Raw genomic sequence first — 26,260 nt, 5'->3', positions numbered from 1 at the left:
GGGGCTGTTCGTCCAGTAGCCATTCTCCCGAGACCGACTGGCGGGCTGGCTGGGGGACGGTGCGTGCCCACCGTCCACACCCAGCGGGGAGGATGGAGGGGCGGCATTTTGAATGTTTAACCTCCTGCTACCACGCGGTGTTCATTTTCTGTGGCTGCCAGAGCCGGGTGCTCCAGGCGGGCGGCTTAGAGAACGGGTTATTGTCTGGGAGTTCCGGAGGCCGGGAGCCCAAGGTCACGGTGCGGGCAGGGCCGGCTCCCTCCGACGCTTCCAGACATGGTCTGGATTCCTGCGTGTCGATGTCTGTCTCCAAATTCCCTTTCTTCAAGGGATGCCTGTGGCTTGGGCTGAGGACCCCCCCTCAGAACCTAATCCTAACTTGGTCCCCTCGAGGAAGCCCGGTCTGCAATCAGGTCACCCTCAGGTCCTGGGGGTTAGGACTCCCACACAGGAATTTGGGGGGGGCGGGACACACTTCCACCTGTAACACCTGGGTAACGTATCCTCACCTGAGGGTACATGGGTTGATTTGAGAGAGAGAGAGAAACATTGATCAGTTGCCTCCTGTACGCACCCGGACAGGGGGTCGAACCCGCCGCCTAGGTATGTGCCCTGACCAGGAATCGAACCTGCAACCTTGTGGTGCACGGGAAGGCACTGCAGACCACGGAGCCACCGGCCAGGGCTGGGCAGTACATTTCTGAGACGAGTAAAAGCGGGTATGACATACTCCCAGCGAGCGGTATTTTTTGTTGTTTGTTTTTTAAGGAAGGCACAGAAGGCGGCAGAAAATATGCAAATATTTTTGGATTGTGCGATTGCAGGGACATGTGGTCTTTTTCTTATACGTCTGAGCACATCTCATAATTTTTCGAAACACGCTTTAAAAATAGGTCGAGGAACCTCCACTTCGAAAGACCCCGGAGGCGGGGGGCCGGCTTCAGCTGGGGTGGCAGAGGCTCCCACACGGGCAGGCACAGCTCACAGACAGACACGCACCGTCCGGAGAGGGATATTTGTGGCTGGCCTTCCGCAGACATGCCCCGACCCCCCCCAAGGCGCGCTGTGGCCCAGAACTGCCCCCTCCCCACCAGGGGCTGGAGATGGGGCGGGGGGAGGGGGCAGGCCAGCCCCCCGGGGCGGCCGGGGTGGGGAGCGGCTGGACTGCCTGCACCCGAGGCTCCGCTGTCCTGGGCGGGGGTCCCGGCACTGGGGCTGTCCATCACTGGGCGACCTCGGGTGCCCCGAGCCTGTCGCCTGATTTGCAAAACGGAGCATCTGGGGGCGGGGGGCGGGGATTCCCAGAGCCGCGGCGAGGGTCTCCTCTGACGCTACGTGGGAACCGCCTCCGCACCTTCTGGCACATTCTTTGGATGATCCTCCGTGGCGCTGCGGTTCGGGGAGCCAGCAGACACTCGTGTGCGGCCCACGGAGATTCAAGTGAGCGAGGCCGTGGGAGCCCGCCGGGAGGTGGGCCCCGCCAGCCCGGCCTCGCCCACCTGGGGCCACGGGCGGCCACGGAGCACACGGAGCGTGGCTGCTCCGAACTGGGGTGTCTGACGTGTAAAGCACACACCAGGCTTCAGAGACTTAAAGAATGCAAGATAGCTCCCCAGGCTTTTTTTTTTTAGAAATATTTTATTTATTTATTTCTAGAGGGGGAAATCGAGGGCGATGGAGAGGGAGGGAAACGTGGGTCTGTTGCCTCTCTCACGCCTCCCGCTGGGGGCCCGGCCCGAAGCCCGGCTTGGGCCCTGCCCGGGGACCCAGCTGCCGACAGGTCTCGGGTAGGCAGATGGGCACGAGGCCCACTGAGCCACGCCGGCCGGGGCCAGGGCCGGGAGTCGTTTGGGAGCTGATGACGCAACTCTCTGGGGTGCGGGGGGGGGGGGCGGTTGGGCACAAAGAGTCTTCGTGCCCCTCGTTTCTTTCTGGTTCTCGTGAGTGCAGCCGACAGGACACGGGACGCTGTCCGTGTGGCCCGTGTTGTGCTTTGGCGGGGCAGCGCCGGCCCGGACAGTGGGGTTCGTGGCTCCTTAGCCAACCTTGTGGTTCTTGAAGAAGGCTTGGACTTTTTTTGTTTTAGGTTTTATTTATTTGTTTTTAGAGAGGGAAGGGAGGGAGATAGAGAGAGAAACATCCATGTGTGGTTGCTGGGGGCTGTGGCCTGCAACCCACACATGTGCCCTGACTGGGAATCGAACCTGCGATGCTTTGGTTCGCAGCCCGCGCTCAATCCACTGAGCTATGCCAGCCAGGGTGTGGACTTTTTTAAAAATACGCCCGACAGCCCTGGCTGGCGTAGCTCAGTGGATTGAGTGCAGGCTGGGAACCAAAGTGTCGCTGGTTTGATTCCCAGTCAGGGCACATGCCTGGGTTGCAGGCCACAACCCCCAGCAACCACACATGGATGTTTCTCTCTCTCTCTCTCTCTCTCTCTCCCCCCCCTTCCCTCCCTAAAAATAAATAAATAAAATCTTTAAAAAAAAATATGCCCGACAAAGGGACCGTCACTAGCACAGGGACAGAGCTGTTCCAGACAATTCATTGGAAAGACGACACGTGTTTCGAGGTGCGATTTTTTAAAAGTTCCCTCCCAGTGGCTGCCCTCTGTGCTGGCGCGGCTGGAGGTGGTCAGGGCGTGGGACACTGTGAGGGCTCACACGGCGCCGGGCGGGCCGGGGCCGCAGCACGGCGGCGACTGTAGGGTGGCGTGGCAGACGGCCACCGGGCTCCGTGCGGCGACCCCGTTGCGAGGTGTGCGGGTGTCGAATCCCTGCGTCATACGCTTGAGAGTCACAGACCAGCGCGGGCCATGTTCACTTGGATGCAATAGAAAAAAAAACCAGACGAAGGAGAGATAGCCTCGGTGTGGCGTGGCCAGGGAGGCCTCCGGGAGGGGTCTAGAGGTGATCGGGGTTGGCAGGAGTGGCCTGCCCAGGCGCCCAGAAAGTGGTTAAGCCGGGGGCTGGCTGCTTTGTCCCCAGGGGACATATTTGGTCGTCCTGCTGGTGGCAGCTGGGGGCATCTAGTAGGCGGGGGCCAGGGAGGCTGCTGGCCACCCTACAAGGCCCAGGACCCCCTGTCACCCAGGAGGGCCCGGCCCGCAGCGTCCACGGCGCCTGGGCTGAGACCCCGCTCTGTGGCCTGTGTCGGCGGGACGCACTCACACACAGCTGAGCACAGCCCATCGGGGGCTGACGGGCGTGAGGCGGGACACAGCCCCAGGGACCCCGGCCGAGTCCCCGACCCGGGGCCCGACGCATCCCCCCTCTCCCCCTTCCCAGGCCGGTGTGGACGAGCCCCACCTGGGCCCCCGCGTGCGGAGGATGGGAACACCCCCCCGGCAATGTCTCTGGGCCGTCTCCTCCGCCGGGCCTCCTCCAAAGCCTCGGACCTCCTGACCCTCGCCCCCGGCGGCGGCGGCGGGCCCCCCTCCGTCCTGGATGGCGAGATCATCTACTCCAAGAACAATGTCTGCGTGCACCCGCCGGAGGGGCTGCAGGGGCTGGGGGAGCACCACCCAGGTGAGCCGGGGGGGGGGGGGGGGATGGGAGGGACCGGGCTCCCAGACCTGGATAAGGAAGGGACTGGGGTCACAAGCACGAGAGGGAGGGACCGGGGACACAGGCCCCGGCTTCAGAGGCTCTGGCCTCACATCCCCACTTGCCCGTACCTGGACCCCGAGGCCCCCTGACTAGTGGCGTGGCCAAGTCTCTGGGTGCTTCTGAAGGTGCTGCCTGTTCTGGGTATAAAACAGGAGGAAGAGCGTGGCCCTTGGAGAGCTTGGGGTCTAGCCCTGCCGTGATGGAAGGTGGGGGACAGAGGGGGACCGAGGTCTGGGGCCCCATTCCCTGTCCCAAAGCCACATGGTCCGCAGGCGGCAACCCTTGGCCTCCCAGCCGCACCCCTCGAGCACGGCCGGGTGACAGCCCCGAGCTGTTCTGGAATGGGAGCCACACGTGGGGCCGGGGCCCTGAGGGATGTGGGGGCCCCGCTCCCACCCCAGGCGACTGTGCAGAACAGAGACGGCGGGGGCCGGGGGCCTGTGCTGTAGGCTGGGGAATCAGGACACCCCCAAAGGGCAGGCACAGGGACTGCCAGGGGAAGTGCCACCATCCCCCCACCCTGAGCGGTCAGGGGCCTAGAACGCCCCCCGCTTGCTGCCGGCCTCAGAGCCCGCCCCGTGTGAGCCATCCAGGGCGTGGCCTGGGGAGAGGAGCCCTTCTCCCGAAAGGCTGCGTCTCGGAGAAAAGACGTGGAGAGGGCCGCGGCCACCGGAACAGACCCGCACGCCGGCCGCCTGTCCCGGACTCGTTCCCGGGGGAGGGAGTCTGCAGCCTGTGCCCCCCCCCCCAACCGGGCTGTGACGCTGCGAGCCTGTTCCCGGGCACTGACCGGCCCCCGGCAGTAGACAGGGCGGGACCCCTGAGTTCGGAAAAGCCCTCGCCAGGCCGAGGCTCCGGCCAGTGCTCGGTGTGGGCGCTCAGCAAGGACCCATGGCTCCCCTGCTCCCGGAGCCCGGCGGTCCCGGCGGCCTGCACCTGGGGCCGGGCAGTGTCTGAAGCCCCTGTGTGTGCGCGGCCCCCCCTGACCCCCGCCCTCGCCCCCGCAGGCTACCTGTGCTTGTACATGGAGAAGGATGAGCTGCTGGGGGCCACCCTCATCCTCGCCTGGGTCCCCAACTCCCGGATCCAGCGGCAGGACGAGGAGGCGCTGCGCTACATCACGCCCGAGAGCTCCCCCGTGCGCAAGGCACCCCGCCCGCGGGGCCGGCGCGCCCACAGCTTGGGCGCCGCCCGCCAGGCCTCCCCCACGGAGCCCAGGCCCGCCCTGACCCCCGGAGACGAGGACACCCCGGGGGCGGCCCAGGGCCTCCCGGACACTGTGCACGTGAGCCCTTCCCCCGAGGACGGGGAGAAGCTGGCCCAGGGCCCGGGGGTGGATGGCCCACTCCCAGCCGCGCGGCCGGCCCCCTTCGACCCCGGGGCCTGGTCCAGGGCCGGTTCGCAGGACGGCGTGGAGGAGCCGCGGCCCGAGGCCGGCGAGGAGGAGGGCTCCCTGGAGCTGTCGGCTGAGGGCGTGAGCAGGGACAGCTCCTTCGACTCGGACTCGGACGCCTTCTCCTCCCCCTTCTGCCTGTCGCCCGTCAGCGCCGCCCTGGCCGAGAGCAGCGGCGGCTCCGTGTTCCCGGAGAGCGAGAGCAGGTGAGTTCCCGCCCTGGGACCCGGGCGCTCTGGCCGGGAGTGTTGGGGGCCGCCATGGGCGTCACTGGCTCTGCTCGCTGGGTGCTGAGGCCGGCCTGCGTCCTGTCCGGCCTCTGCTGCAGGTGCCAGCTGTCCCCACACCGGGGCCATGGCAGCGGGGTCCTGTCCCTCCGTGCCACCCGAGGGCATCGTGTCTGCCGTGGGCTTGATGGGGGGTGGCTGTCCAGGCCACCACTCGGCGTCCTGGGGTCCTCAGGGCCTCCCAGAGCTGGCAAACCCTGGGAGGCAGGTCCCGACATCGCCCCCTGGGGGCAGCAGGTGGAAGTAAGGGCTGGGGAGGTCACCCAGCCAGAACACCGGCCAGGCTGGAATCACACCCCACCGGGTGCTCACCGGCCGAGGTGCCCATGAGGGCCCCCGGGGGCCCCTGTAAGCCCAGCAGCCAAGGGGCAGGGTGTAGGGACGTGGAACGCTTTGCCAGCTTCAGCGGGGAGGAATTTGAGATGGGTTCTTTCTGCTGTCAAACCCTCTATAAACGGCGGTCCGATAAAGAGTGGACTGGGAGCACTTGTTCCAGGACTGGGGCGCCCACATAAAAGGGGCAGTCGGCTGTGCCCTGGGGCTCCGGGCGCCCCATGGGGTCCGAGCAGCTGCATAGTGGTTCCCACCCGAGAGCCAGGCCGCCATCCACACGCCAGCCCCTGCGGGGGTCCCGCCCGCGGGCCCCAGGGCTCCCCCTGGTGGTGCCACGTTGCCAGCACAGCGATACCTGTGGGTGTCCAGCACCCCCAGGGTCCAGGCTGAGGCACAGGGGCCCGAGCTCTTATCTTCGCCGAGCCCCACAGAGGTGGCGGGCCTGGCTGCCGGGCCATGGCCGAGGACTTAGTGGCAGAACCGGACCCAGCGCCTGGCCTGCTCAGCTCCCTCCAGCAGCCTGAGCGCCTGCGGGGCTTGGATTTGGGAGCTGTGGGACCTGGTGGGCGTGAGGCCCGGCCGGCTCCTTCCGGTCTGCGAGCCTCTGTGTCCTCGCTCGTAAGATGGAGTGGCGATATCCGTGTTGCGGGTGCAGCCGGAGAACCCACCCCCAGGCCCCCCTTCCTCTCGGCCCCGGTGGTTCTCCGCCTCAGTCGCCCCGAGAGCCCCGGGGACCTTCCGTGCAGTCCGGTGCCCGGGCTATTCCGTCAACAGTTCTTCCGGGCCGCTCTGCCCCCAGGGGACCTGTGGCAGTGTCAACGGACATTTCGGCCACCCCTGAGGGTGGCTTCTCACCAGAGGCTCGGGCTGCGCCCCCGCCGTGCACAGGGCACCCCCAGGGCGGAGTGGTCTGGCCCCGTTTCCCGGTGCCCCGGCGGAGAACTTCTCGGATGCACGCACGAAGTACACGTGACGCGGACTGGCGGGTGCAACCGTTTCAGACTGCAGTTCAGCGGCAGTCAGTGTGCTCACGGCGCTGCGCCCCCTCTCGCTAGTTCCAGAACTTTCTCGTCGCCCCAACAGGGCCCCGCCCCGCCTCCCTTCCTCCCTCCGCCAGCCCCTGGACACCGCCCCTACGGTTGCACGTGGAGTCACACAGGACGTGGCCTTTGCGTCTGATCCCTTCTACTCGGCACCCCGTCCTCGAGGGCCGTCCGCGACGCAGCGTGGGCCAGGGCTCCGTTTTTCCGGTCCGCTGGTGTCCGGGTGGTTCTGGCCGGTAGCTGGGTTCCAGAGCCCCACCCCGCGCCGTGCGCCGACTCCCGAGCTGCCGCTGGGCGCGCCCCTCCGCCCAGCTCCCCGCCCCACCACCTGCGGCGGTGCTCTGGCGCCCCGCGCGGTCTGGTTCAGGGGTCGCCTGTCTGCGCGGAGCTGCCCGGCAGCTGGTGCTCCGGCCCCGAGCGCGTTCACACACTGTGGCCACCAGGGAGGCGCCCCCTCCCGTGCGGCCCTGGGAGCCCGGTGCAGCCGCTCTTCGGGCCAGGTCCGCACGCACCCAGGGTCCCGGCCCCACCAAGCACGGCACGTGGCTAAAATGTACCGAACGTGCAAATGGGGAGGGTTCCACGAGGGGCGGGGGCGGGGCCTGAAACCTGCATTTTCTCGCCGGAGACTTCAGCGTGAGCCGGATCTGGGCACCGGGCGGTCCCCACAGCCCACGGGGGTCCCATCTCCTTCCCTGCTGCCTCTCCTCCCCTGCAGCGCCCACGGGGTGATGGGACTGGGGGTCCCGGGCTCAGGGGCCATGACCCTGGGCACCACAGGGCAGACACCCCCAGCCCCCCTGTTCACGGGGCAACCCTGGGCAGCGTTAAACACTGATGCCCAGGCTGAAGCCAGACCAGCGGAGCCAGGACCGCGGGGGATGGGGCCCAGGGAAGGGCAGTGGCTGAGCTCCCCGGGGGCGCGCAGAGCGCAGTCCGGGTGCAGAACCCTGCCGTGAGGGACACCAGCGCGAGGGAGGCATGGTCCCTGCTCCTCTGGAAGAGAGGGCGTCTGGGCCGAGGTCCCGGAGTGCAGGCATCTGGCTGGGCCAGACCCCCCTCAGGGGCATTGGCCTTGAGGACCTGCGTGCGCCCAAAGCTGCTCCCTGGAACAACGGTTCCTAGTTTAACTGGCAATTGGGTCCCCAAGAGGGGATGAGGTCAGGCTAGCTCATGGGATCCCTCTAGCGGTAGCACCAGAGAACTACACATGGAGGCTGGGCGTGTGGCTAGGAATGGGTGAGGGGGAAGAGCCCCCCCCCCAAACATTTTGTGCCCACGGGGCACATCCTGCCCACGAGGCAGGAAGGACACGGTTCATCCCTGCGCCACCTGTGGGTTATGTCCAGCAGGGCCTGGTCTCCAGATGGCGAGGCCCCCGCGCCGTGATGGCCAGATGCCCTCCACCCAGTGTATGCTCAAAGCCCCCTGGGGACGCCCCTCCTCCCACTGGGGTCAGGTTCTGCCAACAGGGTTAGCTTCTGGGGCAGCTCCTCGTCCCACACCCTCCGGGGCCAGAGGTCAAGGCTCTGGGCTGGGGTGAGCGTGAGCACCAGGCGAGATCAGTGGCCGGCTCATCCTTCGTTTCTGTCCTGAAAGGCACCTGGTCCGGTCTCAGGGGGCCAGCCGGGTGAGGCAGTAACACAATAGGACCCCCCCACCCGGTTCTCGGAGCCGACCCCCCGGGCGGGTCCCCATGTGCTCGTCGGCCGGCCCTGCCCCGTCCCGCTGAGTCAAGGGGTCTCCTTGCGTCCGGAGAAGTGGTAGAAGGCGCAGAAATCGAACGCACCCGCACGAAGATGTTCGCCGCGGTGTCCTTTCCAACGGGGAGAGAAAAAGACCTCCGTGTCCCTTTCGTCTCTGTACGCACGGCGCGCACTTTCCTGAGGGGGGGCCGCCAGCTGATTTCCCAAAGAGCCTGTGACCCTCCCTGCCCCCCGCCAAAGTTCACAACCTTGGCGGTGCTGCAGATGGAAGAGTATGCAGTATTTATAGACTGTGTCGCCACTTGGAAGTTCATTGTATCGAAAACAGAGCAGGCAGTGAATTAGGAGCTCCTTTTGGTTGAAATCTACGGAGAGGCAGGCGGGTGCATGGGCAGGGCTGCCCCCCCTGCCCAGCACAGCTTGGCGCCCGGAGGTGACAGTCCAGGTCCCGGCCTTCCGGTGCGGTGGCTGCCTTCCTGCCGCCGGGAGCCCTAACCAGTGGGACGCAGGCACTGAGTTACAAATTTCACAGAATACTGGTGAAGACAGGTTTAAATAGTGTGTGGGCCCACCTTATTGGACGGCACAGGCCGAGGGAAAGGTAGGCCAGTAAGTTAGGATCGTGTACTTTTGAGTAATTTTTTTCTTTTCTCAATGTTCAAAAATGTTAGGCTGTGGTTACGAGTCCACGTTTTCTAACCCAAATCGCCGGTTAATCCCTGCACGTGGCACTCTGGCTCCCTCCCCCCCACGCCCCCCTGCCACTGCCCCGCCCCCCCCAGCTGGCTTGCACACTTGTTAATGAACCCCCTGGGGCTGCCTGAGGTCCTTCCGAGGAAACTGATGCTAATGACCTGCCACCGTCCTTGTCCCCAGAGCGTGTCCTCCTTGTCCCCGCTCCCAGGGGACACGAGCGCCTCGTTTCCTTTCTCATAGGATCCTCGCGTGGCTCTGGCCTCGCTCTGGCTGTGCTTTCTCCCGGCGGTGCAGGGCGGTGGCACGCAGGTCACAGAGGGGGCGCCTCCCATGCAGGGGGCCTCTGTGGCGTCCTTGGGGCAGGGGCCCAGCCAGCTCCAGCGCCCGTCCACAAGAGCCAGGTGCAGCCACGGGGGCCCCCCGGCCCACCTGCCCCAGGTCCTGCTCAGATGCCCACCTGCCTACCCAGTCTCTCCTCTCAGCCCTTCCCGTGGGCCCCGGGAGTCCCAGCCTCGCCCCCTCTGCTGCGGAAGCCCCAGCCAGCTGAGGGGACCCCTCCCGGGGACCGCTGCTTGCATGTGAACTTCCCTGCGCAGAGCTCCCGCCGCCCCCTATACGTCTCCCTCGGGTGCCTTTTAAAATGCTGTCCTGCACTGTTGCCCGTCGGTGAGACCTAACCTTCGTCACCCTGCAGGAGGGGACGCTGTCCAGGGTGGTGCCCCCGGGCCACAGGTGCCATCAAGCCCTGGGATGTGGCTGTTGTGGCTGAGAAACAGGACTTTACATTTTATTCATCTTCAACGAATTTAAATTTTAATGGCCACATATGGGAGGGGCCTTCCGTACGGATGGTGGACCGCACAGGCCCCGATGGACCAGGCCTGGGAGGCAGGTGACGGTGTCGTCACCCCCAGGCACAGAGCAGGCCTCCAGGAGAAGGGAAAAGACCAATGAACAAGAGCCCTGTCCCCCACCCCCAGGGCGGCAGGTTTCTAGGGGCGGCGGGGGGCTCAGGTTCCCGGGCAGCCCCAGACAGGGGCCAGTGCGGAGGGACAGGGGCCGTCCCTGCCAGTCCCGCCCCCCCCCCACCCCCCACCAGGCCCGGGAGGCGGAAATAAGGGGTGTCCGAGCACGGTCTGCTGGTCGCAGGCGGGTTCCTGTGAGCCGGGGCGCTCGCCCCCAAGGCAGCGTTATCAGTGCGTGTCCTCCTCCCGGTGGGACAGGCCAGCCCCTCCCATGGGGGGTGGGGCAGGAACGGGATGCTCTGGGCGGGGCGAACCCCAGCCTCTTAGAAGGATGCAGAACCGATGAGCTCAGTGCACCAGGTCCGAGCACCTGAAGGTGTCATTGCCGGGCAGTGGCCTCAAGGGACCCTGGGGGGTGTCGGGGGGTCACCCAGAGCTGGGGGGAGGGGGTGCCGGCGCCAGTGTTACACCGCCAGACTCCCAGTCGCTCCTGGCGGCTGCTCCTGTCCGGCACAGCCGTCTCAGGGTGGCGGGGCGGGGGAGTGGGTGCACCCTCCAGAGGTGGGGTGCGGGGTGCAGGGGTGTGGCTGCCGCCCAGGGGAGAGGGGTGACTGTCGGTGTGACCAGGTGTGAGCAGGCCGCTGACGCCTGAGCCGGTCCGGGAGAGACAGGTGGGGGGGTGGGGGTGGCCAGAACCTGGCGAGGGGGGATGGGAGGGCCTGGAGCAGGGGTGGGGGTGCGTGTCCCACCCTCCGGATTTCCCGGAGGTGCCTCCGAGCAGCCCAGCCTTCGGGGCCAGCCTCCCCCGCCCCCCTGGGCTCCCGGAGGCAGCCTGCCAGCCTGCAAGCTGGCAGCCTCCGCGGGCCTGTTGTTTGACTGTGTTTGCGTGTCCGGCGCCGCCGGGAGCCGGGACTTCTTTCTGCGCGACAGCTCGTCCCCGCCTCCCCGCAATCTGCTCCCGCAGATGCAGCTCGCGCGCGTCTCCGCGGCGCTCGGCAGGATCCCGCGCGGCATCTCTGCCTCGCTGCTGCGCCCTCGCCAAGCCCGTCACGGCGGCCGTCACCAGCGGGCCCCGGGGGCGGCCGGAATCAGGGGTCCGAAGGAAAGGCGACCAGCTGGTCCAAGCCCTGTGGACTGGCCCGCAGCCTCGGACAGGCTGTTCGTGCCCAGGGGTCTCCCCGCCAGGAGAGGACGCCAGGTGGTGGGCAGAGCCGGGCTGGCCTATCGGTGGCCCCTCGCTGGCCCCTGTCAGTGCTGGGAGCTCATTAGCAGGCGGCGGCAGCGACCCCCGGCTCCAGGAGCCTGGAGGGGCTGCCGGAGAATCCAGGCCGGGCCTCGAAGCGCCCGGTCCTTTGCTATAAGGACTCAGGGCGGCTGCTTGGCTCACGGGCGCCCCTCTGGGGCGGGGAAGGGGCTGGGCGGTGGCTCCGCGGCCAGCTGCTCCAGTGGGAACCTGAGCCCCACCCGTGACCCCAAGGGCCTGACCTGGCTGGGCGCTTACCCTCCTGAGCCTGCGTTTCCTTGCCTGTGACCTGGGGCCATTGGGAAGGTTCAGTGAAGACACACCTAGGACCACACGGTGCGGTACCGGTGGCTCTGCGTGGGTTCATGCTTGGGCAGACCCGCAGGACCCATGGCACAGGGCACCCTGGTGTGCCCTGCCGACCTCGGTCCCCGGCAGCTGTGTGTGGACGCTGGCTCATCAGTTTGAACAAACGCACCAGGGCGTGGGCGGGGGGCACTCTGTACCTTCCACTCGAGTTTTCTGTAACCTGAAACTGCTCTAAAAAATACAGTCGTAGGAAATGCCGCCTTAGTGCCTGAGCCGTGCGGTGCCAGACGGGGGCCGGAACCGTGCCCACCCCGATCCGACCCTGCGCCTGGCTCGGGAATGCCTGGGGACCTCGGCTTCCAGGTGCCACTGCCTCGGGGCCACGCCTGTAAAAAAACGCCATTTCCTCCACATAACGAGGAGGAGGCTGCAGGAAGCTGCCAAAGACGTGCAGGGAGGTCCCGGGTGCTCTTCCTGCAGCCACCCTCCCCCCCCCTCCCAGCGCCCTGAGCGAAAGTCACAGGGCGTCCCGGTGCGGGGCTCGCTGCCTCTGCCAGCTCCTGCTCCTCGCTCCTCTCTCCTCGGCGCCGGCTCCCACAGCCCCCGCTCCACACCTGCGGGGCCGGCCCAGGTGGGTCAGCAATGTTTGGAAACAAAATTGCTTACGTTGTTGCTGGGCCTGGGCCCACTCTGCACCAAGTCCGTACGGAGGTTTTGTTCTTGTTCTCTTGCTCCCTAAACCACACGCTACAGCGCCGATTTACGTAGTATTTACACCGTATTTACATTGTGTCAGGTAGTACAAGCCCTCTAGAGTCGGTTTAAAGAACTCCGGCAGGGCCCTGGCTGGGTAGCTCAGTTGGATGGAGCATCATCCTGCTATACGTAGCAAGGTTGCAGGTTCGATCCCCCGTCAGGGCACACTCAGAAACCAACCAACCAGTGAGTGCGCAAGTAAGGGGGATAACAAATGGATGTTTCTCCCTCCCTCCCCCCGCCCTCTCTCTCTCTCTCAAAACAATGAATAGAAAAACCTTTAAAAAACCCACAGGAGGATGTGTGGGGGTCATATGCAGATACTGCTCTGTGGGTTTGGTATCTGGGGGTCCTGAGACTGATCCCCGGTATGAACCCCCTGTAGCCTGGTGTGACTGCCGCCAGCATCGAGTGCCGGCCCAGCCCGTCGCCACGTGGCTCCCCTAGGCTCCTCTGTAGTCACACCTGAGTCCTTGTCCCCAAGTCCTTGTCCCCGTTTCCTCACCCCTGGCACCCCCCACGGCACTCTCCATCTGTGCAGGAATTTTCTAGAAGAAATGCTAGGTAGCCTTTGGGACCGGCTCTTCCCGGTGTGCACGTCCCGGTGGGTCGGGCCGCCCAGCCGCCCACGGGGGTCCCGGGTCCCCTCCAGGAAGGGGCTCATGGATGAAGCCTCCAGGGCCGTTCCCGCGCAGGTGTTTGTGGGAGCACGGTTCTCACGTCTCCGGGATAACGTGGGGCCGCTGGGTCACGCGGATGGCGGTCGCGTGTTTAGTGATGAAAGAAATCGCCAACCTGTTTACTTCCGGAGCAGTGGCGCCCCCTCCCTGTCCCCAGCGGTAGGAGCGGCCCGGCTTCTCCGCGTGGTCACAGCGTTGGGTGGGGGTTTGTGGGGTATTTTTGGCCATTCGGACACCGTGGCGTGGTAGCTCCTGGCGGTTTAATCCGCACTTTGCTGGTGACGCCGGGCGTCTTTCCGCATGTCCCCCGGTCGCCCGCTCCTCCTCCTCCTCAGCGAGACGCCTCTTCGTGTCTCTCACCCGTGTTCCGAGGGGCCTTCCTTCGTGGCTGCAGCCTTTTCAAGGGTCCTTACGTGTTCCGGACGCTGCTTTCGTGTCGTCCCTGTGGCTCTGCGGGCGTTTCTCCCGGTCGCAGCTCTCTTCGCCGGCCCCTCGCGGGGCCGTCCACAGGCGGGAAGGCTTGGATCGTGGTGGCGTCCACGTCTCAGTTTTCCCTCGTGTGGACCTTGCTTTGGGTGTCAAGGGTTAGGGGCTCCCGGCCTGGCCCTGGATCCTGAAGGTGACCCCCTGCGTGGTCCTCCCCGCAGTCTGCCCGCGGGACGGTGAGGGTCACCTGGGGGTGACTTCCACGGCAGGAGTGAGGCCCAGGCCGCGATCCCTCCTTTCGTGGGTTGAGAAGCTGTCCCTCCTTTGAAGAGTTTCTGCATCTTTGCCAAAAACCATTTGGGCATTTCTGTGTGGGTCTAGTAGCCACACTTGGAAGATTTTACTTATTTATTTTTAGAGAGAGGGAAGGGGCCGGAGAGAAGGAGAGACACATGGATCAGTTGCCTCTCGCCCGCCCCCCACCGGGAACCTGGCCCGAAACCCAGGCCTGGGCCCTGGCTGGGAATCAAACTGGCGACCTTTCGCTTTGCAGGACGACACCCAACCCACTCAGTCATACCGGTCAGACGGCCACATTTTTTAAAGTTAAAAAAAAAGGAGACACGCAAAATTAATTTTAACAATCCCATGTCCCTCCCATGTCAACATTGCACCATGTGGTCAGCGTTTCAAGAGTTGCTGACGAGAGGGCTTTGCGCTCTGGTTTGCACTGAGTCTTGGGGCCCGTGTGCACCTTCCCCAAGGACTCCCCACACGTCCGTCAGGAGTCGGCCCGCGGGCGGGTGGGCAGCGGGGTCTCCCGCACGGCCAGCTCACGTCTCTGCAGGTTGGTGTCCAGCTCTTCTCTCACGTTCTCTCTCGCCCTGTTCCCTAGGTCTCCCCTCTTCCTGGGTCCTCCACGAGTGGCGGGTGGCGGCCGGCGGCCAGGGGGAGGGCATTGGGAGAGAGTTCTGCTGCACTGACCCCTCCCTGGCTCTGAGCGTGTGAACCCCTGAAGTCACCGCCCAAGGGGGACGAAGAAGCAAGGTGCCAGAGAGATGCCGGGTGGGTCTTCTTGAAGTCCAGCTGTTGGCTGTGGTCTGCCCTCCAAAGGCCCCCCCGGCTCACCCCCCCACCCCGGTTCCCCCTGGAGCTGCCAGGACTGGCAGGAAACGGTGTATCCATCAGCCCTCCGCCACGCCACGGAGAGAGGGAAGTCCGGCCTCCCGGAGAGGCAGCACTCCCTGGGGACCGGCACGCCAGCTGCAAGGGGGGATGCGGGGGACAGGCTGTTGTCGCTCGCGAACCATGACGGCGCCTCTGGGGACCCGTGACGCAACCCTCGCTGACGGTTGCAGGGGCCGTGGGACGTTCTCCGGCAGCACCGCCCCGATGGCACTGAGCCCTGGGGAGCCGGGGGCCCCCACTCTTGCATCAGCAGCCCTGGCAGAGGCCCGCGTGGCCGCCCCTCCGAGGGCCCTGAGCATGAGGTCACAGGCAGTGAAACGGGGGGGGGCGCTCGAACCCCCCGCCCTGGGAGACCCCCACCTGGCTGTTGCAATGTAACCCCAAACCTGATGAAATCGCCCCGGGGGTGGGGTGGGGGGGGCAGATGACCTCTGTCTGTGCTGCAGCCGCTCCGTGGGCTCCCGTTCGCCCCAGAATTCCCCCCTCCCGCCCCCCCGGCCAGCACGGAGCCCGGGCCTGTCCACCTGGGCTTCCACTGGGTTCGACCCGTGTTGTCAACGCACCTGTGACAGACGGGGGGCACAGGGCTCCTGAGGCCCCTCCCCCGACATCAGAGCTGCTTCCTGGCTTCCGGGGGCCGGTTCCCGGACGATCTAGGGCGGATGAAGATGGTCCACACGGGTGGATCACACGGGTCATTCTCGACCTTCGCCCTTTGCCAGCCGGGCCGCTGGGAGCAGGCGTGGGCTCTGGGGCCAGCAGGTGGCCCGCGGCAAGTCCCGGCCTTTCTGACAGCAGGCGGTGACACAGGGCGTCCCTGTCCCTGAGGGAGGGACCTTGGGGCGCGAAAGCCCTGGTCACTGTTCCCAGCTCTGCGCACTGGTGGTCCCCAAAAGTCGTCCCCCCCCCCCCCCCCCCGCCCGTCTCACTCTCTCCTCCCAAGGAGCTGCCCTTGCTTGTACTCACCATCCTGAGACCCGCGGCCCGTGACCGGGCACCCAGGAGGGGAGACATCGAGGGCTTCCGTGGGCGCACCCCCACACGCCAGTGTGTTTGCCGACGTCCAACACGGGGCGCAGACCCCCTAGACAAGGGGGCCCTTTCCCGAGGGGCTTTGGGGACAGAAGGGGCCACAGGAGGGCGGCGCCTGCCAGGGCTGGGGTCGCAGGGGGGAAGGAAGTGGGAGTGGACTTGTTCTGGGAGGAGGCAGGGTGGCTCTCGCGGGTCCGTAGGAGACCCAGCCCGGTGGGGGGGGGATGGGAGGGCGGGGGCGGGGCGAGGACCTGGGAGGTGGGCGTGGCCTCGCGCAGGAGCCTGGGGCCGGCGGTCAGGGCCCCGCCGTGCAGGGCGAAGGCACGGGGATCTGTCTGCTTCTGTAAATATTTAAACACCGGAGGATTATTTTTGGTAGCCACGGTCTCTCTCCGAGCCTGGCGGGCTGCCGGGCGGGGTGTCGGGTGACAGATGGCTCACTTCACGCCGCGGGGCTCCGCGGGGCCGCCCTTCCAGCAGCCACAGCGCGGCGGGGGTCGGTCACGGCTCCCCCACTTTCCGCACAGCGTGGTCAGAGGCTTCTGGGCTGTCACCTTCCGGGCGACGCCAGCGTGACGAGCCTGGGCCTCGCGTCTCCGGAGCTTCCTGACGGGCGTCGAGAGTGACAGCTCCCTGAGTTCCCCAACCGCACGCCGCGGACCCCAGGGAGGCCTCCGCGCCCCAGCGGCCCCACCTGGCGTGAAAGGATGCATTGTGTGTCCCCAGCGCAGGAAGCCGGCAGAGCGGCGTCTGTGTCGGGCCCGCCCGGCGGGCGTGCGGGGGTGCGCGCCTCACGGGCAGGCGTGGCACTGGACCGCCGGGGTGCGCGCAGGGCGCGGGGCGGGGGGGCGCCTGGGCCCTGCTCCCTGGGAAGTGCCGGCCGCTCTCCTCGAGGCCCAGAGTCCCGTGTCTGGGCGGCACGGCCCCGCAACACCCCCCTGTGAAGGGCACGGCCTTGTCCCCACCCCTGAGCTCCCTTTCCTGGAGGTGGCACCTCACGCGGAGGGAGCCCCGCGCGCCCAGCAGATGGCAGGCTTTGCCCAGATCAGGCCGGGGTGTTCGCGGCCCTGCCCTGGCCACCGTGCCTCCTGCCACCTTCCCCCCAAGGCCCCCCCTCCGAGGTGCCCCCCAGTTGCTAAGGGCCAAGGATGACGCAGAGAAGGAAGTCCCCTCACCCTGGGTGGCCCACCTACCCTCCCCCCCTCCCACTACCTGCCCCCAAGCTGGGTTTCTTTTCCGAGCATCATGTAGACCGGCCATCGCCCAATGTAGGGCCAGCTGTCAAGGCCGGCTGGCTGTGTGCTGCGGGCCCGGGGCAGGCTCAGACCCCAGCCGGGCTCCGGGGGCTGCAGGGCCCCTGGCCGCTCCTTCCCTGTGTCCCGTCTCTGTTGTTAGCTGACCGCTGTCTCCCCAGACGCTCCACCTCCTCTCCGGGGGTCCGGTGGAGAGCAGCCAGCATACCCACCCCCACCCCCTTGCCCCAGCCAGTGCCTCCCAGAAACCAGGCAGGCCCTCCCTCGGCTTGGCCTCTGGCCTCCGAGCAGAGGCGCCCCGCTGGCGTTAGACCCAGGATGGGGCGGGGCGGGGCCGGCCCGGGCCAGCCGGACCAGGGAGGCAGCCTGGTTCCCGCCCTTCCCACACCGCCGCGTGGACGTGCTGACCCCTCGCACGGCCCAGCTGAGTCTCCACGGAGGCCTTGTCTGCATTGCGCTTTGCTGGAGCCCCTACTTTCGTAAAATATTATTGTTGTTGTTATTATTATTATTATTATTATTATTACTGTACGGCTAGTATGTGGCCAGCGGAGACGGGTTAGAGGTGAGGAGCGGCCGCCCAGAAGGAGTGAACACGGGACTGAAAAGACAGGCGCGCACCGCGTCCGCAGCAGCCGCGGGTGGGAGCCGCCGCCGCCGCGGGTGGGCAGGCGGGTGACGCACAAACGACGGGGACGCTCGCCCGGCCCTGAGAAGGGAGCCGTCCCGGCACCCGCTATACCCTGGAGGGGCCCGCGGGACACAGCGCTCAGGGCCACCCCGTGTGACCCCAGTGACACGCGGTCCCTGGAGCCACCGAGCCACAGACAGGAAGTGGGAGGGGCTGGCGCAGACGGGGGGCGGGGCGAACGTTCGTGGGGGCGGGGTTTCAGGCGGAGGACGTGGTGACGGCTGTCCAGCAGCGTGAATGGGTTCGGTGCCCCCGCGCTGTGCTTTAAAAAAGGCTGAGACCGTCGGTGTTCGGTGTTTTTGCCGCGATAGGGAAGAGGGAGGGGAGGAAGAGGAGGTTGAGGCGCCAGGGCAGCCCTGGGGCTGTGAGACGCCGCCTGGGGTCCCCTTCCAGCCTGAGGGCCAGCTTGTTGGGTCCCGTAAGCCTGGGCACACTGCCCCTGCTCCAGACCTGCGCTCGGGGGACGTTCGCTGATGTGGCCCCGGCCGCCTCGCTGCAGCAGCCCCTGCCCTCTGCCCGGGCTGCGAGGGAAGGCTCGTGCTGCCGGCTGTGGTGCCCGGGCCCGGGCTCAGGCTGATCCTGTCCTCTCGCTGGCCGGGGCGCGGGGACTCCCTGTAGGACAGATGGACCCCTGCTGTCCCATCGGAATCAGAGCCAGGCCCTGGAATCTCGTTCTTCCGAGAGACCCTGACGTGGCGGGAGCCCTCGGGGCCTCGTCGAGGTCACGGAGCCCAGCCTTCAGCAGAGCCTGGAGACAGAGGCTCTCTCCACCATCTTCTGGGAGCGGGGACACTCGGGTGCACCCCTCCGGGCGAAGGTGCTGGGCCTGTCACGGAAGGCGGGGCACCCTCAGGCCTGGGCTCCCCAAAGCTGACCCCAGAGCCCCTGGCCACCCCAGGAGGGTGGGGATTGACCAGGGCGCCTTGACCCACCCTCTGCGGCCAGCCCTGGGGTCGGGAAGGGGTGTCAGGGAGGGGCTGGCTGGCTGGGTGCACCTGCCTGGCCGACACAGAGGGACCCCTCTGCAGCCCCCGGAACTCTTTGTCGGTGACACTGTGTGACAAGACTGGCCAGGGCCAGTGTCTTCCCGTAGCAGGTGTGAGCACCGGTTTTTCTGTGTTGGTGAAGGTCCTGGAGCCCCCCGGAGTGTGGCGAGGCACGGGAAGGGCGCCTGGCTTGCAGGACCCGGGCTCGTGGCCTGTTTCCTTGTCCCCTCCCGTTCATGGGCTGGGCCCGTCCCCCAGCCACGCTGCGAGGCTGAGCTCGGGGTCCCAAAACACTCCCCTTGGTGCCTTGGAGCCAAGCCCCAGGGGCTGGGGTGCATCGGGGGGCTGGTGCCGGGCCAGAGCCCCACTGCCCTGGAGGGCACGCACCCTCTGGAGAGCGGGGACCCAGGGGCAAAGTCCAGGGCCCGGAAAGAGCTCATGCACACGTGACCTCTGAGTTTGGAGGGTGCTCGGGCGCAGGTCAGCCCGAAAACAGCTCTGAAAGCCCAGTGACCCTGAGGTCACAGGGTCGCCCAGACAAGACTCCGGGCCACCTGGGGCCCACCCCTGGGGTCATCAGCCTGTTCCCCCGGGGTTGGCCCGGCCGGAGCCCAATCCCTGATGACTCAGCACCTGCCACTCCACCACGGCAGGGCCACCGGGGGCCTGTGGGGACTCGCTCGTCCCCCAGTGAGGCGAGCAGCCCCGCCCACACAGGCGCAGCCCGCGGAACAATTCTGAGCTCCTCTGCCAAGGCCCCCGCCCACACCTGGGGAGGGTGGGGTGGGGGCGGTGAGGACAAGCAGCCCTTCCCAGGGCTCCCTGGGGTCCGGCGGGGACCCCGGCAACACGTTCACCTGGGCACCCCTCTGTCACTCAGATGAGGCCGAGGCCAATACAGCGTCCGTCCAGCTCAGCCTGCTCACAAAGCCTGGACGTGGGTGGCCGGTCCCAGGTGATGCAGCGCCCCCCCCCCCCCGCCCCCCGCAGAAGGCACCAGAGCCCAGGGGTCGGGCCTCGGCGGGAGGCTCCGCTGCAGTTAGTAAACGGGCAAAGTCTGTCCCTGGGCTTGAAGCGGGTTTTACCAGGAAAGCAGGGCCACTCACGAGGGTCTGTGTGGCACCCCCCCATTTGGGGTGCCCGTGGGGCCACCTGGAATCCTGTCTGTGAGCGGGGCTCACTCCCTGGTCACTCACACTGAGTGTGCACCCAGCGTGGCAGGTCCTCTACCGGGCGGTGAGAAGCGTCCCACTCCCCACCGCTATTTTTTTTTCTGATTTAAAAAATGTCCTTTGGGGAAACCTGTTTCTGTCTTACTGATTGAAAGGCTTTTCCTCAGTGGACTGAGACGGCTGGGCCCGGGGACAGGGAGGCAAGGCGGGGGGTGCGGGTGCGGGTGCAGGTGCGGGCGGCGCCGTGCAGCCTGGCCCGGCCCGGCCCGAGACACACACCGTGGTGGACAGGCGGGGACCGACCTCACGGTGCTCGTGCGAACGGGGCCCTGACTCCTCGAGGCTCTCGCTGACAAAGCACTCGGGGGCCGCTGGGGTTTCCCTGGGGCTGATGAACGAAGGGACCCACACCCCACACCCAGAACCTTCCAGAGCACCACCCCTCGCTCCTAGAGTTAATGGTTTTCCCCCTTTGTCGCACGACGGGTGTGTGGAGCTGCGGACAGAATTCTCCGGAACCTGACGGTTTGCGGTCGCCGTCGCCGACGCTGGGGATGCAGCCCCCGGGCCAGAGTGACGGCTCGAGGTGGTGCTGTTTGTGTGTGTTGTGACTTTGGGGAGAACGTGGTGAGAGGCTGGGCCGGGGCCGCTGGCCGAGGAGCCGGGCCGGCAGCCAGGCCAGCGCCTGCCTACGGGTGGGCGTCAGGGCAAACACACGGAGCGGATGAACACGGGGGTCTGTGCGTGTGCGTGGGGCTGGGACCCCTGGGGACACGCTGGTCCTTTCGCAACTGAACATGGGCCTGGGCCTGGACAGGGGTGGGGGGCTGTACACACACACAAGCACATGTCATGCAACACACATAACATATGTGCATCCATGGACACACAAATGCACACATGACCCACACACATGCACATGAACAGGCATCGGGCAAGCACACATGCATGCACACACATCGCACCATGTGATGTGTGCACGTGGCATGCACATGCATGTTCACAAACAAACATGTCACAAGCACACGTGACACACACATGCACACACACAGGTGAGTCAGATGAGGATTAGCGCCCTCGCTCTCCCCCCGCCCCCCACCCCGTGTCTAATTCCCCTTTGCGTCTCTGTTCCCTGTAAGTCGCGGTCGGAGCTGCTGGGCTGCCTGACCCCCACAGGTGAACGCTGTTCCCCTCAGATTCCGCACCAGCTTATGGGGGGGGGGGCGAGCCCACGTGCCTCCCGCGCTCTCGGGAAGGACAGGCCCTGCCCGCCCGCAGCCCGCCGCTGTGGGAGGGGCCCCGCCCCCTCTACTCGAAACCGCCTGGCTCTCCCCACACGCCCTTTGCCCGAGAAGCGAGAAGTGGCAGCGCCCAGGGCTCTCCGGGGGCGGGGGCGAGGCTCCAGCAGCGAGGCTGCAGTCACAAATCCAGGAGCGACCTTGCTCCCCGAGGTCCCTCCCCCCACCCCTGCCTCGTTGTCTGAGAGAGTAACCATTCCTGGTCACCAGACGCCTGTTTATTCTGTTTTAAAAATAGCCATCCTCAAAGAAGCACTCCCCGCCCCCCCCCACACACAGAGAAAGCTATGCTGGGGCACTTCCCCCGGGGGGGGCCGGGGTGGGGGCCACGGCCGCACAGGGGTCCCCGATGCCTGCTCCTGGCCACAGGTCCCGGTCTGCCTGGGCAGTGAGGCTGGCCACGGCCCCGGCCGGCCCTGGCCCTGGCCCTGGCCCTGGCCCTGGCCCCCTGTTGCCTGTGATGGAGGAGCCTGGCCCCACCTCCTGTCCAGGGCCCTGCGTGGACACAAGACACATCCCAGATGGCTCTGCTCCCGGGCTGCTGCAGGCAGGGCGCCGGGGACGCAGCAGTGGGGACCACAGGATGCGAGGGGACAGCTGGCCTCAAGTCCGGCTCCTTCCTGAGGCCATGACAAATGCAGCCCAAGCTGTGCCTGGATGGCCCCGGGGCCCCCCACCCCAGCCTGCCCAGCCTGCCCGGGGAAGGGCCTCAGACCCGGGTCTGGCTGCAGGCTTCTCCCTCAACCCGACCTTCCTGTTGTTGGCCCGACGGGGACGTCCCCGCGGAAGACACAGGACGCAGGGCTCAGCGAGGCCTCCTGCAGGGTCCGGTTTGTCAGGCCTTTCCTGGCGAGCGGGAGACCCAGTGGGGCCTGAGGCCCTGGACTGAACCCGTTCCCTGAACAGGAGCCAAGAGCTGGGCGTCGGGGCGCCCGGCGGACACACTCCTCCCTGGTCATCCTTCCAGGCCCCGAGTCCCCACCCTGGGCCTCCGCTTTCTGAGGTGGCTTTTCTCCCCTCCCGTCTGTCTTTTCAGATGAGAAGGGCTTTGGGGGGGAGACTTCACCGGGGCACCTTCCGGGTGGGGGCAGAGCATCTGAAAATGGGGTCTGTGAAACCCCCGCCGCGGTGAGGCCCAGAGTGGCCCCGGTCTCGGGGGGCGGTCAGAGATGCCCTTGCGTGTACCGAGGGAACCCGAGACACGGAGCCGGTGCCCTGTGCACCCGGGAAATGCGAGGTCGGGGCCAGAACGCAGAGGGAGTGACGGCTCTGGCCACGGCGGGGGGGTGGGGACCCACCGCCCGCCTCCCGTGCGTGGGGCCGCCATGCTGGCTTCCGCGTGGACTCACCAGCCGCCTGCGTTTCCCGACGGCCTCTTCATGGATGGCAGGTGCCGGGGCCGTCAGAGCAGCCTCAGGTCCCGGTCGGAACGTTTCAAGGAAGAAATCAGCCGTTCCCGCAGCCCAGACATTCGTGGGGAAACATTGTTTTCTATAACCTTTTTGCTTCCCATTTACATGAAGCTTCACCAAGCAAGTTTGGCGGGGGTGGGGGCAGGGGGGGCTCCTAATTTGGTTCCCCTCGACCTCTCCGGTCTCGATGGGCAGGGTGTCGCGGGGCTGGAGGCTGTGCCTGTGAGTCCGGGGGAGCGGGACCCGCGCCCAACGACAGCTGTGTGTCCCCGGGGGCCCGGGCCGGAGGGGGAGACCGAGCAATCAGAGAGGGCTTCACACAGAAAGTTCATTAGCTGCTGGGGAGCGTTCAGCCCCGTGGCGGGCGGGCGGGCGGGCGAGGCCCGTGTGGGAGCGGACGGGGTCAACGCGCAGCAGCTGCTGATGGGGGGCGGGAGGCAGAGGGGGCCCATCCCACGTCCGTGCACCCCCTCCCGTCTGACTCAGCGCGGCGGCCTGGGGGCCTGGGGCGGGCGTTCCCTGGTGGGGCGAGGGGAAGGGCCGGAGAACGGCCCACGAGAGGGACTGGCCCACGTCCCCGGGAGCTGTCCCCTCTGAGAGTGGAGGCCGGTCCCTCCAGGACCGGTGCGTGAAGCCCCCTGAGTGGTCTGACTGGACTCAGAGTGGCCACTCCGCCTCCCATGCACTTCCCACGTCCCCGTCTTAAAAATCAGTCAGACTTGTCTTCCTACGTGTCTGCACTGGGTTGAACAGTGCCCCCCCAAAATCACACCGTCCCCCCAGAACCTCAGAGCGGGACCCCACGGGGAAGGGTCTCTGCAGGGGTGACTGAGGGTCACGGCCACCCTGGATGCGGGCGGGCCCCAATCCAGCGAGCGTCCTTATGAGGGACAGAAAGGGGCCAATGGCATGGAGAAGGCCACCAGGCGAGGAGGCTGACCTCAGGGTGACAGAGTGACCGCTCTGCAAGCCCAGGGACGCCGAGGGCGTCAGCGGCCACCTGACCCTGGAGGAGGCAGGAAGGGCCCTCCCGGGACCTCTGGGGGGGGGGCCCGGCCCCTCGGACCCCTGGGTTTTGGACCCCTGGCCTCCAGAACCGGGACCGAATAAATTCTGTGCTTTAAGCTCCTGGTGCATGGTGATTTGCCCCAGCGGCCTTGGGCCACAGGGGTGGGTGGCCCAGCGTGGGTCGTGGGGGGGAGCAGGAGGAAGCCGGGGGGGTGCCCGGGAAGGTGAGGGGGGCAGAGGGAGGGACTCTGTTTCCCTGCCGTCCGAGGATGGACGCGGGTGTGGCCACCGGGCCTCCTGGTTTCGTTTCCCGTTCGCAACCGGTTTGCTCAGGTAACGTTGTGCTGGCCGAGGGCAGGGCTCTGCTCCGCCTGGTTCTTGTTTGTTTGTTTTCACCCTTGATGTGTTTCAGGATGGGGGGTTGTTTTCCTTTTTAATGATCAAAGCAACAGCTCCCCACCACGGGGATTTTGGAAAGTAGGGAAAAGACGAGAGGCCAAAGGGGTGACCCGCTACCCAGGCCCGCCCCCCAGCCGGCCATCGCGAACACCGGGGCCGTTTCCTCCGGCTTCGGCCGCTGGTGTGCTGTTGTTCCGATGTCTTCGTTCTGCGTCCGACGCCTCGGCTGTGTGACCAAGTTGTGGACACGCTGTTCGGTGTCCTGATTTTCTTTTTTTTTTTTTTTTTAAGATTTTATTTATTTATTTTTTTTAGAGAGGGAAGGGAGGGAGAAAGAGAGAGAAACATCAATGTGCGGTTGCTGGGGGCTGTGGCCTGCAACCCAGGCATGTACCCTGACTGGGAATCGAACCTGCGACACTGGTTCACAGCCCGCGCTCAATCCACTGAGCTACGCCAGCCGGGGCCGGGTGTCCTGATTGTCTTAAAAACACAATCCCGGATTCTGCTCCCTCTGATGTATGTGGAGATGCATGTGAGACGGAGGAGCCGCGCGGCACGGCAGCAACCCCAGGCCCAGTGCGTGGCTCACCTCCGCGGACGGGGGCTGACAGGGCCACAGCCCCCCACCCCACACACAGCCCCCCACACCCCCCCACCCCACCTCGGCCCCAGAATCCGGTCTCCGGAAGACGCCGCTCTGCGGGATGCCGAGCGCGTCACTTCCTGGCTCCGGGGCAGGCTGCCCACACATGTGCGCCCTTCCCAGCAGCACGCCGCCAGTTTCGTGTGGCCGTGAGCACCAGGGACACGTCACCGCCCTTCACGACCCTCCGTGATGCAGCCGCGGGCGCCCACTTCTCTCGACGGCCACGCGGCACCCCGTGTGGCCACGACTCTCCAGACGGCCCGTGCCTTCTGGCTCGCCCTTGGGTTCCTTCTCAGGGTCCCCGTCGGGGAGCAGGGCTGCCGTGTTGGCCCTTCGGTGCCCACCCCTTGGGGGGCCCACCGGGGCGGGTGGGAGCCCGGCGGCCGGAGACGCGCCGACTGTTTCCTGCGGGCGCCGGGCCAGCTTCCCCTCCCGCCGCCGCCGGAGCGCGTGGGTCCCAGCCTGCTGTCTCCCACCTGCGCGCAACCCCCAATTTCCCCCAAGCTGGTGTGTCTGCAGAATGGCCACCAGTGTCGGGGCTGGGGCGATGCAGATCTAACGCCGACAGACTCACGGGTGTGCGAGAAGGCACGAACACGGGTGTGCTGAAGTTTGATGCACAAGCGCGTGCCTGCACAGAGGTTCGTGCATACCCTTGGGGACCGGAGGTGGCCGTTAAAATGAGGGGTGGCCAACCGGACGTACGGACCAGACAGAGGCCTGGACGCGGTCCCCGGATGGACCCAGCCATGACACAGCCGTGTGCGGGATTTCCACACTGATGGGGGGGGCGGACAGTTGTGTCACCTCACGTGCGGCTGAGCATCTGGGTGTGCGATGGGGCGCTTCCCAACTGAAACGAGCTGGTGGGGAGGGCAGAGATCCGGCTGTGCACGCTGCCTCGGGCGGGAGGGGGCGCCTGGTCCGCACCCCCCAACCCCGTTTGGAAATAAGTCCGTTTCGGACACACCAGCTAGAGACCCAGGCTCATTTGCATCCCCCCCCCCTCCCCCCGCACTGTGTGGCTGTGCTGATTCGCTCCGCTTCTTCCGGGGAGTCTGCGGCCTCAGCCCATTAGCCTCCTGGGGTCTCTGATTTCTTAGAGGAGCGAATGAGAGAGAGAAAGGGCGTTAGCCCCCCTTGGCGGGTCCCCAAAGCCCCCTCCAGTGTCCCACCCCCTTCGGAGACGAGTTGGTGGTCGCCGGGAGACAGAGGATGTGCCCCCGCCCCGGGATCTGCCGCTCATGGCGCTCTGGCGTCTCCGTCCCTTCGACCGGCCCCGAGGTCGGACACTCGCATGGTGGTCAGGGGGTCCGGGAGCTCCAGGTGGGATGCCGAGCCCGGCTGGTGGGCAGAAGAGCTTTCTGAGCCCATCCTCACCGGGTTAGTGACCAGCCATCTGGCTACGGGGACGCCCTCACTAAGCCCAGGGTGTGGCTCCCCTCCCAGCCTGCAGGGACCGGGGGTGATGGGCAAGCACAGGTTCGGGCAGTCCCGGGAGGGCCCTCTGAAAGTCCCGGCTGGCACGGTTGGAGTGGCCGTTTGGGGCCCGCCTGTCTGCCGCAGGGGGCTCCCAAGGCGGTTCCCGGCGGGCGGGAGTGGCGGAGCCTGGGACCACGCCCCGGAGCGCGCCACGCCCACAGCTCGGGACCCAGAAGGTCCTGGCTTCCAGCCACGCCCTCCTCCGTCCGCCTTGCTTCTCCGAGTCCCCGTGTCCTTGTTAGGAC

The 26,260-nt window shown here is 66.5% G+C and overlaps 1 protein-coding gene across 5 annotated transcripts in view; it reads left to right on the top strand.

Annotated features, from left to right (window-relative positions):
* The window catches only part of TBC1D16 (TBC1 domain family member 16), a 55,935-nt gene that overhangs the window by 8,961 nt on the left and 20,714 nt on the right, over positions 1 to 26,260 (top strand). For 4 of the 5 annotated variants that reach the window (XM_028522012.2, XM_036034229.1, XM_036034230.1 and 1 more), the window contains exons 2-3: positions 3,288 to 3,527; positions 4,616 to 5,207. In XM_028522012.2, the coding sequence (XP_028377813.1) occupies positions 3,350 to 3,527; positions 4,616 to 5,207 (770 nt within the window). In that variant the 5' untranslated portion in view covers positions 3,288 to 3,349. The remainder of the gene's footprint in view (positions 1 to 3,287; positions 3,528 to 4,615; positions 5,208 to 26,260) is intronic. The other variant, XM_028522011.2, reaches the window with a different exon arrangement.

The sequence above is a fragment of the Phyllostomus discolor genome, chromosome 8, assembly GCF_004126475.2.
Source record: "Phyllostomus discolor isolate MPI-MPIP mPhyDis1 chromosome 8, mPhyDis1.pri.v3, whole genome shotgun sequence".
NCBI lineage: Eukaryota > Metazoa > Chordata > Mammalia > Chiroptera > Phyllostomidae > Phyllostomus > Phyllostomus discolor.
Note: the sequence above shows the minus strand (reverse complement) of the source record. Positions and strands in the feature narration are given on the sequence as shown.